At 42.6% G+C, this 10,763-nt stretch overlaps 2 protein-coding genes across 5 annotated transcripts; one reads left to right on the top strand and one right to left on the bottom strand.

Moving 5' to 3' along the window:
* Positions 1-247: 247 nt before the first annotated feature.
* Positions 248-5,080, bottom strand: LOC311102793 (UDP-glucose 4-epimerase-like). 3 transcript variants are annotated; one of them, XM_084144206.1, is made up of 11 exons: positions 4,908-5,080; positions 3,190-3,323; positions 2,889-3,004; positions 2,592-2,705; positions 2,106-2,282; positions 1,838-1,951; positions 1,627-1,693; positions 1,367-1,452; positions 1,145-1,222; positions 817-931; positions 248-645 (listed from the first exon to the last, which is right to left on the bottom strand). In XM_084144206.1, exons 2-11 carry the CDS (start codon positions 3,308-3,310, stop codon positions 575-577), a joined length of 1,059 nt encoding a protein of 352 aa, XP_084000332.1. In that variant the 5' UTR covers positions 3,311-3,323; positions 4,908-5,080; the 3' UTR covers positions 248-574. The 3 variants fall into 3 exon arrangements, with proteins under 3 accessions (XP_084000332.1, XP_084000333.1, XP_084000334.1); XM_084144207.1 differs by having other exon boundaries at positions 3,190-3,319; positions 5,014-5,080; XM_084144208.1 differs by having other exon boundaries at positions 2,889-3,001; positions 4,908-5,072.
* A 3,236-nt stretch (positions 5,081-8,316) lies between these two features.
* LOC311102553 (kazal-type serine protease inhibitor domain-containing protein 1-like) lies at positions 8,317-10,534 on the top strand. 2 transcript variants are annotated; one of them, XM_084143928.1, is made up of 4 exons: positions 8,317-9,322; positions 9,568-9,728; positions 9,895-10,042; positions 10,182-10,534. In XM_084143928.1, exons 1-4 carry the CDS (start codon positions 8,842-8,844, stop codon positions 10,298-10,300), a joined length of 909 nt encoding a protein of 302 aa, XP_084000054.1. In that variant the 5' UTR covers positions 8,317-8,841; the 3' UTR covers positions 10,301-10,534. The 2 variants fall into 2 exon arrangements, with proteins under 2 accessions (XP_084000054.1, XP_084000053.1); XM_084143927.1 differs by having other exon boundaries at positions 8,320-9,322; positions 9,868-10,042.
* Positions 10,535-10,763: the final 229 nt, after the last annotated feature.

Here is a 10,763-nt window from a genome sequence, read left to right as displayed (position 1 = left end):
CTTAATTTTGGCCTGAATCACTCCCCATACACTATAGCCTGCTTACACTCCCCGGTCTCTGCCAATGCTCTACCACAACAAAGGTATGATATTCAAAAGGTGACCTGGTTCGCCCGCTGCCCGATATGCTCTATTCGCCCCCATACTCAAACAATCCATTCAATCAAGCACCACATACACCACAGCATCTCTTACCAGGGTCGATGAAAAATGATTGAATGAAATCAAAACACAATAAATTTTCTTTGTTTAGAAAATGTATTTATTTCCCCATTTGTATGGCTATACACTCAACTATTATATAATTAGAGAAAATGTCTATGACAATACATACAAATAATAAGACAGCAATAAGACATGGTATTTGTCACCTAAGTATTAGAGAACAGCCTTAGTGAAAGTAGCTGTATGGAATCAACAACATAATATTAAATCACTATGAAATATAAATCACTCATTTTGTCTTGAGGTCTCTTCATGTGTGAATGTGATAGAAAAATTAGGAACTTTATGATTTGCTTTGGCCCGGTAACTTAGGAGGAAGTGAAGAAGATGAGATGAGCATTGAGTGACATCATATTGTTGATGGGCTGTTATTGGTGAATCCGGTGGGGTTTTTAGACTGCCAACGCCACAGGTCCTCACCTTTGGAGACAACCAGAGGCATGACATTATGAGAATAAACATTTGCTCTATGTAATCAAAGATTGTGCATTGTACAGAGACCTGGAGCTGTCGTGTTGTGTTGACAAATGATGTACAGACTCAGAGTAACAGTGAAAGTAAGGGGTAGTAGTTCAATAAAGGTGTACTTACACATTCTCTCCAGGTCGAAGTCAGCTTTCCAGCCCAGCTCTTTCTCAGCCAGAAGGGGGTCAGCATAGCAGGATGCTACATCTCCTCCTCGCCGGGGGGCGATCAGGTACATGATCTGTGGCAAAGACAATCATTACAGTCCAACCACCCTCACGTGAAATGGTTTGGTCTGAAATTAGCCGTCACAGGTATTGCATGAAGTAGCCCCTTAATACACATGTAGATCTAAAAAGGATTCCATTCCCTGTAATTAGGAGGTAATAAGGTCATCTAGGAATACTGATGGATGAAGGCTCTGAAGTTTTTAAAAGAGGGTCAGGTCACTCACTTCCTTCCCTGAGGCCTTCTCCATAGCCTTTACCATCTGGAGCACAGAGTAACCGGTTCCTGTTCCTAAATTATACACCTAGAGAGTGAGAGAGCGGGGAAATGTCACATTTCTATATTAAAACGGATGAAACAAGAGAAATTGCGAATGAATGAGGAAAGACAGGAAAGATCACTCAGGTAATAGTGTGTTCAGGTAATTCAGGCAGCCGGTATACTGTACCTTGCACCCACAATTGTCTTTCAGTTTCTTGAGGGCAGCTATGTGTCCTTTGGCCAAATCCACAACATGGATGTAATCTCGCACTCCTAAAGAGAGAAAGAGGAGAAGGATTATTCACAATTGGATGCATTTCAGTAAAAAATTATATGATCTGACATTTACCATCAGACGGTTATGATTGATTGAATTCTATTCAGTGCTGTTTTCAATCAATGTCAATCAACCCTCTTTTGTTTAAGCATAAAGTCAGTCATCATTACCTGTTCCATCAATAGTGTCGTAGTCGTTCCCAAACACATTGAGGTGTTTTCTTCTCCCAATGGCCACCTGGGTTAGAGAAGAGAGCCACAGCACCTAAAGTTAAGTCAATTACAATACTACATCCCGGTGAAAAGAACAGAGATTAGAAAAGGAATAACTCAAAGTGGTATATCACGTCATTCAAGGTGGATAAACATTGTTTGTGGTTACCTGGGCGACATAGGGCAGCAGGTTGTTGGGAATGCCCTGAGGGTCTTCTCCGATGAGCCCAGAGGAGTGCGCCCCGATGGGGTTAAAATACCGCAGCAGCACCGCGTTCCAGTCCTGTGAATACATACAGTGGTATGGGCATTATTATCGTTGTACAAATTGTTATACACACTGTTATTCAGGACATCTATAATGCATGGGGCGTATGTGACAAATGGTCAGGGTGTGTGATGTTGAATAGAGAACCTGGGGTAGGTAGGTACAGTACCTTTTCTGCCTTACACTGGTCCATAATCATCTCCTCTATGAAGAACTTAGTCTTGCCGTAAGGGTTGGTGCACCCCCCAACAGGGTGCTGTTCGTCTATGGGAAGCCGCTGGGGGTCTCCATACACCGTGGCTGAGCTGCTGAAGACCAGATTGCGCACGCCATGAGTCTGCATCACCTGGGAGACATGCAGATGCACACACACACGACACACACGGACAGACAGCAGCCCTTGAGACAGCAATCTAAAGCACACACACGCTTAGGCATACAGACTAACATCAGGAAGTGGGTTGAGATTATTGCAAGCAACACTAGTAGCTGGTCAAAAGTAAAAGACAAGTACAGTGCTACAAAGTTATCAAATCAACCCACAAGCACTCATGCACTTAGGTATCAGTTCTAGGCAAGCAGCAGTGAATGCCATTCCATAATAGGTCACTTCAAATAATGCAAGGCAAGCTAAGATTGAGGTGTTCTCGCTTACCTCAAGCAAGTTCATGGTTGCGGTGAGGTTGACCCGATAGTACCTCAATGGCTGCTCAACTGACTCACCCACTGCTTTCAGACCAGCAAAGTGCATTACAGCACTGAATGAATGCTGTTAAGACATTAAGACAGAGACAAACAGGTAAAAACCTAACATAGACAAAGGTCTTAAGCAAAAATACTAATAGGGCCAGGAGTTGTCCCTGACTCGTGACCTGAAGAGGGAAAACTCTGGGGCCTAGTTAAAGCCTATGCATATGAACACTGTTCAGCAGGGATGTGTGTAGTTTGCAACCTGTTTGAAGAGCTTATCCAGGCCTGTGCAGTCTAGCAGGTCCAGCTCATAGAACTCAATGCTGGTGTTCAGGATCTTTTCTATTCTACGCAGGCTCTCAAGGACATCCCTTTCTCCTCCACAAAACAAAAGGATGTGGAACAATGATTAACATACATGCTTGCACATACACAAACACACCTTTACTGTAACTGTTATCAGCATCACACAGAAAACAAACAGTTACTGTCAAACAGATAGGGTGTCATATGCCGTATTAGCCTACTCGCAAAGCCACACTGGGCAAACTAAGGACACTTACCTTGGACAGCATTGCTGAAGTTATCTATGACCACAGGGCAGAATCCTGCCTCAATCAGTTCCACCACACAGTGGCTGCCAATGTAGCCTCCTCCCCCTGTCACTAGGACCTTCTGTGCCATCGTGACCACCTGCCTTACAAAGACAAAACACATCACACACCAGCAACACACTACAATCATTAGTGCACATAGCAACATACTAGAGATGTGCTCTGCCTCAGATCTAACTTAGATCAATGCCTGGCTATTCATTTTAATGAGACTGTCATAGTATTTCAGGACAGCCCAGGTTACCTTTTGTTTTAGAGAGAACCACCCATAAAACCTGGAGTGCTCGTAAAGCTAGAAAATAAATGGCAAGAGGTATGTGGTTCAACTATTCAATAACAGTGCCCCACACCACCCACAGTCCCGTCACCACTTAGTGTACCTGTACGACCAGGATACAGAGGATGAAAAGGTAACATACAGTGCCTTCAGAAAGTACCTTTTCCACATTTTGTTGTGTTACAGCCTGAATTTAAAATGTTTTACATTTAGATTTTGTGTCACTGATCTACACACAATACCTCATAATGTCAAAGTGGAATTCTGTTGGTAGAACATTTTCTACATTAATAAAATATGAAAAGCTGAAATGTCAAGTCAATAAGTATTCAACCCCTTTGTTATGGCAAGCCTAAATAAGTTCAGGAGTAAAAATGTAACAAATCGCATAAGTTGCATGGACTCATTCCGTGTTGAATAATAGTGGTTAACATGATTTTTGAATAACTACCCCATCTCTGTACCCCACACATACAATTATCTATAAGGTCCCTCAATTGATTAGTGAATTTCAAGCACGGATTCAACCACAAAGACCAGGGAGGTTTTTCAATGTCTCGCAAAGAAGGGCACCGATTGGTAATGTAGGACAAAAATAAACTGAATACAGCTATAAGCACAGGCAAAATCCTATAGGAAAACCTGTTTCAGTCTGCTTTCCAACAGACACTGGGAGACAAATTCACATTTCAGCAGAAGAATAACCTAAAACACAAGGCCAAATCTACACTGGAGTTGCTTACCAAGACGACATTGAATGATCTTGAGTGGCCTAGTTACAGTTATGACTTAAATCGGCTTGAATCATTTTTTAAAGTATAATGGGCAAATATTGTAGAATCCAGGTGTGCAAAGCTCTTAGAAACGTACCCAAAAAGACTCACAGCTGTAATCGCCGCCAAAGGTGCTTCTACAAATTATTGACTCAGAGGTTTGAATACTTATGTAAATGTTTTATTTCTCTATTTCATTTTCAATACATTTGAATACTTTCTGAAGGCACTGTAGGTGCAGTAAAGAGAGAGAGTGTCTCTGCCGCAAATCACATTATACTGCAGTTGCAATTAACTCCATGACATCCCCTGAATATGACTGAACCCTGGCATAACCTTTTTTTCAAGACACATCAGCAGCATATTCAATTCTAAAATGCCATTGAACTGCTATGTTATGCTTGACAATCCTGCCTGTAAATCATCAGAAACTAGAGTCTTAAGTCCATTATACAGCTTATAGCGGCAGTAAACATGAACATTAATGATATGGTCAAGTTAGCTAGACATTCACACTAAACTCTTCTGATTGAGTTATTGCAGCTAAGATGTCACCACTGGATGAATGTTACCAATGTCACTCACCCAGAAGATCATACATGAATGAAAATACTTACTTCAACGTATTTTACACCAACGGAATTGTCATCGCGGGAAAGTTGACGCCCGAAGAATATAGTACAGAGTGTGTAAATTACTGCCAAGAAAAAATGAAGATATCACCTGAAATAGGTCTCCCTTGTCCAGTGCAGTTGTTTGGACTTATTTATTGCTTCCTGTTCAGAGACGTGGAGCATGCGTAAAGTCAGAACAATCAGATACTGCATCCGGTGGCGTATGCGTGGTTCGTTCAAATTAAATGTTTTGCGTAATCAATGAAAATGGTGTGCTTTTTCCTGACTTTTTAAGCAGATATAATTCATGCAGTAGAGCTTGATTTTCTTAGAGACTTAAGATGTTATAATTGTACTTTCAGAAATACTGTCTATTTCTATTTATCAGAGAGGACTTTTATTTTTGTACCGTCACCAGGTTCATGTGGAAAATCTACCAGGAAACCAGGAACCTCACATGCTCTGACGTCAGAAATCACATTTACATTTGAGTCATTTAGCAAGACGCTCTTATCCAGAGCAATTTACAGTTAGCGAGTGCATACATTTTTCATACTGGCCCCCCGTGGGAATCGAACCCACAACCCTGGCGTTGCAAACGCCATGCTCTACCACCTGAGCTACACGGATGTAGCCATGCCTTTGACTATTTAAAGACAGTACAGTGGTGGCAATGAGCCTGTGCACTGGCCACTGGCCAGCTATGACCACATTCAAGGAACAGAAACTTCAGAATTTAAAATATATATATTACCCTGACACAGTACTTTTAAGAAAATGTACAAGCATCGTAAGCATCTTTTTTTTTGCGGGGAGGAAATAATGAATCGTCATCATGAACAGACATTCAAAAATAAAATAAATAAAAAATGTCCATTTTAATTTGGACATGATTCAAGACATCCTCTTATCCAAGAGGATTTATTATAATATGTGTGTGTTACTGTTACAGTATGTAATTTCCATAGAATGGAGTCTTCTACCTACAGTAATTGAACATTCTGATAACTCTCTCTCTCTCTCTCTCTCTCTCTCTCTCTCTCTCTCTCTCTCTCTCTCTCTCTCTCTCTCTCTCTCTCTCTCTCTCTCTCTCTCTCTCTCTCTCTCCACACACGCACACGCACGCACACACACACACACACACACGCACACACACACACACACACACACACACAACACACACACACACACACACACACACACACACACACACACACACACACACACACACACACACACACACACACACACACACACACACCACAGTTAATTAATAAGCTTGTTGATCTCTCACTGACTGTGCATCATGCGCTCCTTGCGAATGAAACTCGAAACTCTCAAGGCAGAACAATGTGTCTCTTTGTATCTCAGCTTAAAACAATTTGTTTACCAAATAATAATAAAAAACACGTGTTTCAAAATTGCACAATACAACTGAGAGATATTACATTACATTATTTCACATGTACAGTGGGGGAAAAAAGTATTTAGTCAGCCACCAATTGTGCAAGTTCTCCCACTTAAAATGATGAGAGAGGCCAGTAATTTTCATCATAGGTACACGTCAACTATGACAGACAAAATTAGGAAAAAAAATCCAGAAAATCACATTGTAGGATTTTTTATGAATTTATTTGCAAATTATGGTGGAAAATAAGTATTTGGTCAATAACAAAAATTTCTCAATACTTTGTTATATACCCTTTGTTGGCAATGACACAGGTCAAACGTTTTCTGTAAGTCTTCACAAGGTTTTCACACACTGTTGCTGGTATTTTGGCCCATTCCTCCATGCAGATCTCCTCTAGAGCAGTGATGTTTTGGGGCTGTCGCTGGGCAACACGGACTTTCAACTCCCTCCAAAGATTTTCTATGGGGTTGAGATCTGGAGACTGGCTAGGCCACTCCAGGACCTTGAAATGCTTCTTACGAAGCCACTCCTTCGTTGCCCGGGCGGTGTGTTTGGGATCATTGTCATGCTGAAAGACCCAGCCACGTTTAATCTTCAATGCCCTTGCTGATGGAAGGAGGTTTTCACTCAAAATCTCACGATACATGGCCCCATTCATTCTTTCCTTTACACGGATCAGTCGTCCTGGTCCCTTTGCAGAAAAACAGCCCCAAAGCATGATGTTTCCACCCCCATGCTTCACAGTAGGTATGGTGTTCTTTGGATGCAACTCAGCATTCTTTGTCCTCCAAACACGACGAGTTGAGTTTTTACCAAAAAGTTCTATTTTGGTTTCATCTGACCATATGACATTCTCCCAATCCTCTTCTGGATCATCCAAATGCACTCTAGCAAACTTCAGACGGGCCTGGACATGTACTGGCTTAAGCAGGGGGACATGTCTAGCTCTGCAGGATTTGAGTCCCTGGCGGCGTAGTGTGTTACTGATGGTAGGCTTTGTTACTTTGGTCCCAGCTCTCTGCAGGTCATTCACTAGGTCCCCCCGTGTGGTTCTGGGATTTTTGCTCACCGTTCTTGTGATCATTTTGACCCCACGGGGTGAGATCTTGCGTGGAGCCCCAGATCGAGGGAGATTATCAGTGGTCTTGTATGTCTTCCATTTCCTAATAATTGCTCCCACAGTTGATTTCTTCAAACCAAGCTGCTTACCTATTGCAGATTCAGTCTTCCCAGCCTGGTGCAGGTCTACAATTTTGTTTCTGGTGTCCTTTGACAGCTCTTTGGTCTTGGCCATAGTGGAGTTTGGAGTGTGACTGTTTGAGGTTGTGGACAGGTGTCATTTATACTGATAACAAGTTCAAACAGGTGCCATTAATACAGGTATCGAGTGGAGGACAGAGGAGCCTCTTAAAGAAAAAGTTACAGGTCTGTGAGAGCCAGAAATCTTGCTTGTTTGTAGGTGACCAAATACTTATTTTCAACCATAATTTGCAAATAAATTCATTAAAAATACTACAATGTGATTTTCTGGATTTTTTTCCCGCAATTTGTCTGTCATAGTTGACGTGTACCTATGATGAAAATCTCATATTTTTAAGTGGGAGAACTTGCACAATTGGTGGCTGACTAAATACTTTTTTCCCCCACTGTATACCCAAAATGCAGACAGATTCACTGGCAGACACAAAACGTTGCCAGACCCAGGAATGTCACACTGCTCCACTAGAGAGAGTGGCTCTGAGAGAAAGTGAGAGAGAGAGGGATGATCAAATCGAAAGGATGTCATCATAAATTGACATTTACATGCCATCTTAATGTAGATGCATGTTTCAGTGTGTTATCTATATGGGAGATTACTTTGGTCTGTGCAGATGATAGATTTGTATGAGTGGAGACATCCCCACATCAATGCCTATGTGAAATAGACATTGAGTGGCATTCTTTTATATGTTGTGGCATTTTTGAAACCCTTGCACCATTCCTGCCCTGCCGAGGAACACTGGCACATGAAGAAAGGCAGCCATTGTGACTGAGGAGAGAAGAGGGGAGAAGAGAAGAGAGAAGTATTTGGTGGGTACAATTTCCTCACACCTCCTCCTTTGCGTGCAGAATTGAATTGCTTTCTCTAAAACTGGAGAAACACAACCGGGGAGACAATATTTGAGAAAAGTTAACAAAAGAAGAAGGAATTTGGAACAAACACAGATTAACATAAATAGAAATCCAACAATCCAGAAGAGGACCAACCCAATGGGGCACTGAAGACAGAAGGGAACATTTATTATATTTCTTCAGCTCAGAGTAGAACATAACAAGAGCCACAGGCTTTTACAGAATAACAGCCAGATCAACATTCTCCAGTTTTGGACCGAGCCATTCTACAGAAACGACCTATTTGCAGTTTGGTGCTGGTTTGGGGTTCTGCAGTGTCTCCTCTCTCTGTAAGTTTCCAAGAAGGAATTGCTCTGTCAGTGACTGACTTAGAGAGCATTTGTGCTTGTGTGTTTGTTGTGGGAAGCACATACCATGGCTTGGGCTGGGGTGTGGTTGTTTGTGTGTGTCAGTGTGAGTGTATCTGTCCATCTGACCCTTGGGGTGCCCCCCCAGCACCGCGGCTGGCTGCGTCTATGGGAGGAGGGCGAGGGCTGTGGGGAGTGTGAGAGGGAGCGCTGCCCTCAGGCGCCCTCTAACTGTCCAGCAGGGCGAGTGCAGGACAGCTGCGGCTGCTGTGAGCAGTGTGGCAACGTGGAGGGGCAGCAGTGTGACCCGGATGGGGCGCAGGAGTTCTACGGGAGCTGTGGAAAGGGGTTAGTCTGCCAGAGGAGAACCAGGAGAGGACGGAGGGGCCGTGGGAGGGGAGAACCAGAACCTAAGTGTGTGTGTGAGGCACAGGGTTCTGTGTGTGGCTCTGATGGACGTACCTATCCCAACCTGTGTCAGCTGAGAGAGGCAGCCAGCCGGAAAGGAACCACTCTGAGGCTCACTGGACAGGGACCATGCTACTGTGGTGACTATACTCAATTCTTATTATAGCATCAGTCAGGTAAAAGCTATTGATCTAAGAATAGAGTAGAGAGACTGTTGCTCTAACATGGTTTTAAGGTCTTAAAAGAGCTATTTCTTGAAAGAACTATAGATCATATTTCTAGATTCACTACATTATTACATTTTTAAAAAGTCATGTGGATATGTTCTGTGAAAAGAGCCATAATGTAAACTCTCATCTCTATATGGCGTTAATCTCTGGCTCAGCCCCTCGTATCTCCAGAGCCCCCAGAGACCTGTCCAACTACACTGGGAACGATATTGTGTTTGGCTGTGAGGTCTCTGCCTTCCCTCTGCCCAACCTCAGCTGGAGGAAGAAGGGCAGTGACAACTTCCTGCCAGGGGACGATCCACACATCTCTGTCCAGGTCTGATGATGTCTCCAGTGTACAACTTTACTATTTATTTATTTATAAGTTTACTGAAGTTTACATTCCCTTATTGAAGTTGGACTTGCATGTGACATCTGGTGTATTATGTGACCTGTGTCTGGTCCTATATACACAGACTCCACCCTCCCTCTCCTCCTCCCAGGCTCGAGGTGGTCCGCAGAGGTACACAGTCTCTACCTGGCTGCAGATACAGAATCTTCACCTCTCAGATGCAGGGATTTACTCCTGCATCTCCCACAATGCACTGGGGGAGACGTCTGCGTCCGCCCGTCTCACGGTGCTCAGACAGGGTGAGACAGGGGAGCAAATAGTTTCCATAAAGCATTCAATCTGTAAGAACAATATTTTGCCCAGTCAAACACTGCATATGATTTGAAATTCATGTTTTCACCATGGAATTTTTCATTTTTCGATCTGTCTCTACATCAGAGCTGAGAGTTCTGAAAGGCCATTTGAATGAAGAAGAGGATGAAGAGGAGTATTACTATGACGACACTGAGGAAGGCAGCGATGATGGGCAGCCAGAGTCTGGAGACTACTTGGGATGAACTGTGGGTCTATATAACAACAACAGTGTTTAACTTACAGAAAATGAACAAACTGACCAAAGGAGAGGTATTAGGAGGAGCAAGAGCATGTAGTCTGAGCATGACGTTTATTAACAAAATATCATCATACTTAGTAGAATACCACATATCAATAGACTAGTTTTTATATTAGTGTATCATACTATGGCACACATTATCATAGCATGAAAAGAATAAAGCACTGTTGTTATCTTTTTGGATGTTTGTATGTCATTATTTGCAACGTCATTGAATTGCAACAGTTTCCATTTGCTTGCATTCTGCATGTTGTTCCGAATCACAGCAGCAGAGGGTGCAATGCCCATGTAATAAATGCTAACTGGGAGTTTGTAAATCACTGGTCCCCTCCCGTAGTTCCAAGTCCTTAGTGTTTGCAGATCTGATATTTGTTTCGGTCTATATGTGTTTACATTGAGATACTATT

This window comes from Coregonus lavaretus (assembly GCF_964263955.1).
Source record: "Coregonus lavaretus genome assembly, chromosome: 27".
NCBI lineage: Eukaryota > Metazoa > Chordata > Actinopteri > Salmoniformes > Salmonidae > Coregonus > Coregonus lavaretus.
This window is presented reverse-complemented; position numbering and strand designations above follow the sequence as displayed.

Bases quoted from the DNA above. Each gene is read 5' to 3' on its own strand.
- LOC311102793 (XM_084144206.1), bottom strand. From the start codon at position 3,310: ATGGCACAGAAGGTCCTAGTGACAGGGGGAGGAGGCTACATTGGCAGC. The intron at 3,005-3,189 runs GTAAGTGTCCTT...TGTTTTGTGGAG, and splicing joins CTTCAGCAATGCTGTCCAAG to GAGAAAGGGATGTCCTTGAG. The intron at 2,283-2,591 runs GTAAGCGAGAAC...CATGTCTCCCAG, and splicing joins CAACCATGAACTTGCTTGAG to GTGATGCAGACTCATGGCGT.
- LOC311102553 (XM_084143927.1), top strand. From the start codon at position 8,842: ATGGCTTGGGCTGGGGTGTGGTTGTTTGTGTGTGTCAGTGTGAGTGTA. The intron at 9,323-9,567 runs GTGACTATACTC...TCTCTGGCTCAG, and splicing joins ACAGGGACCATGCTACTGTG to CCCCTCGTATCTCCAGAGCC. The intron at 9,729-9,867 runs GTCTGATGATGT...CTATATACACAG, and splicing joins ATCCACACATCTCTGTCCAG to ACTCCACCCTCCCTCTCCTC.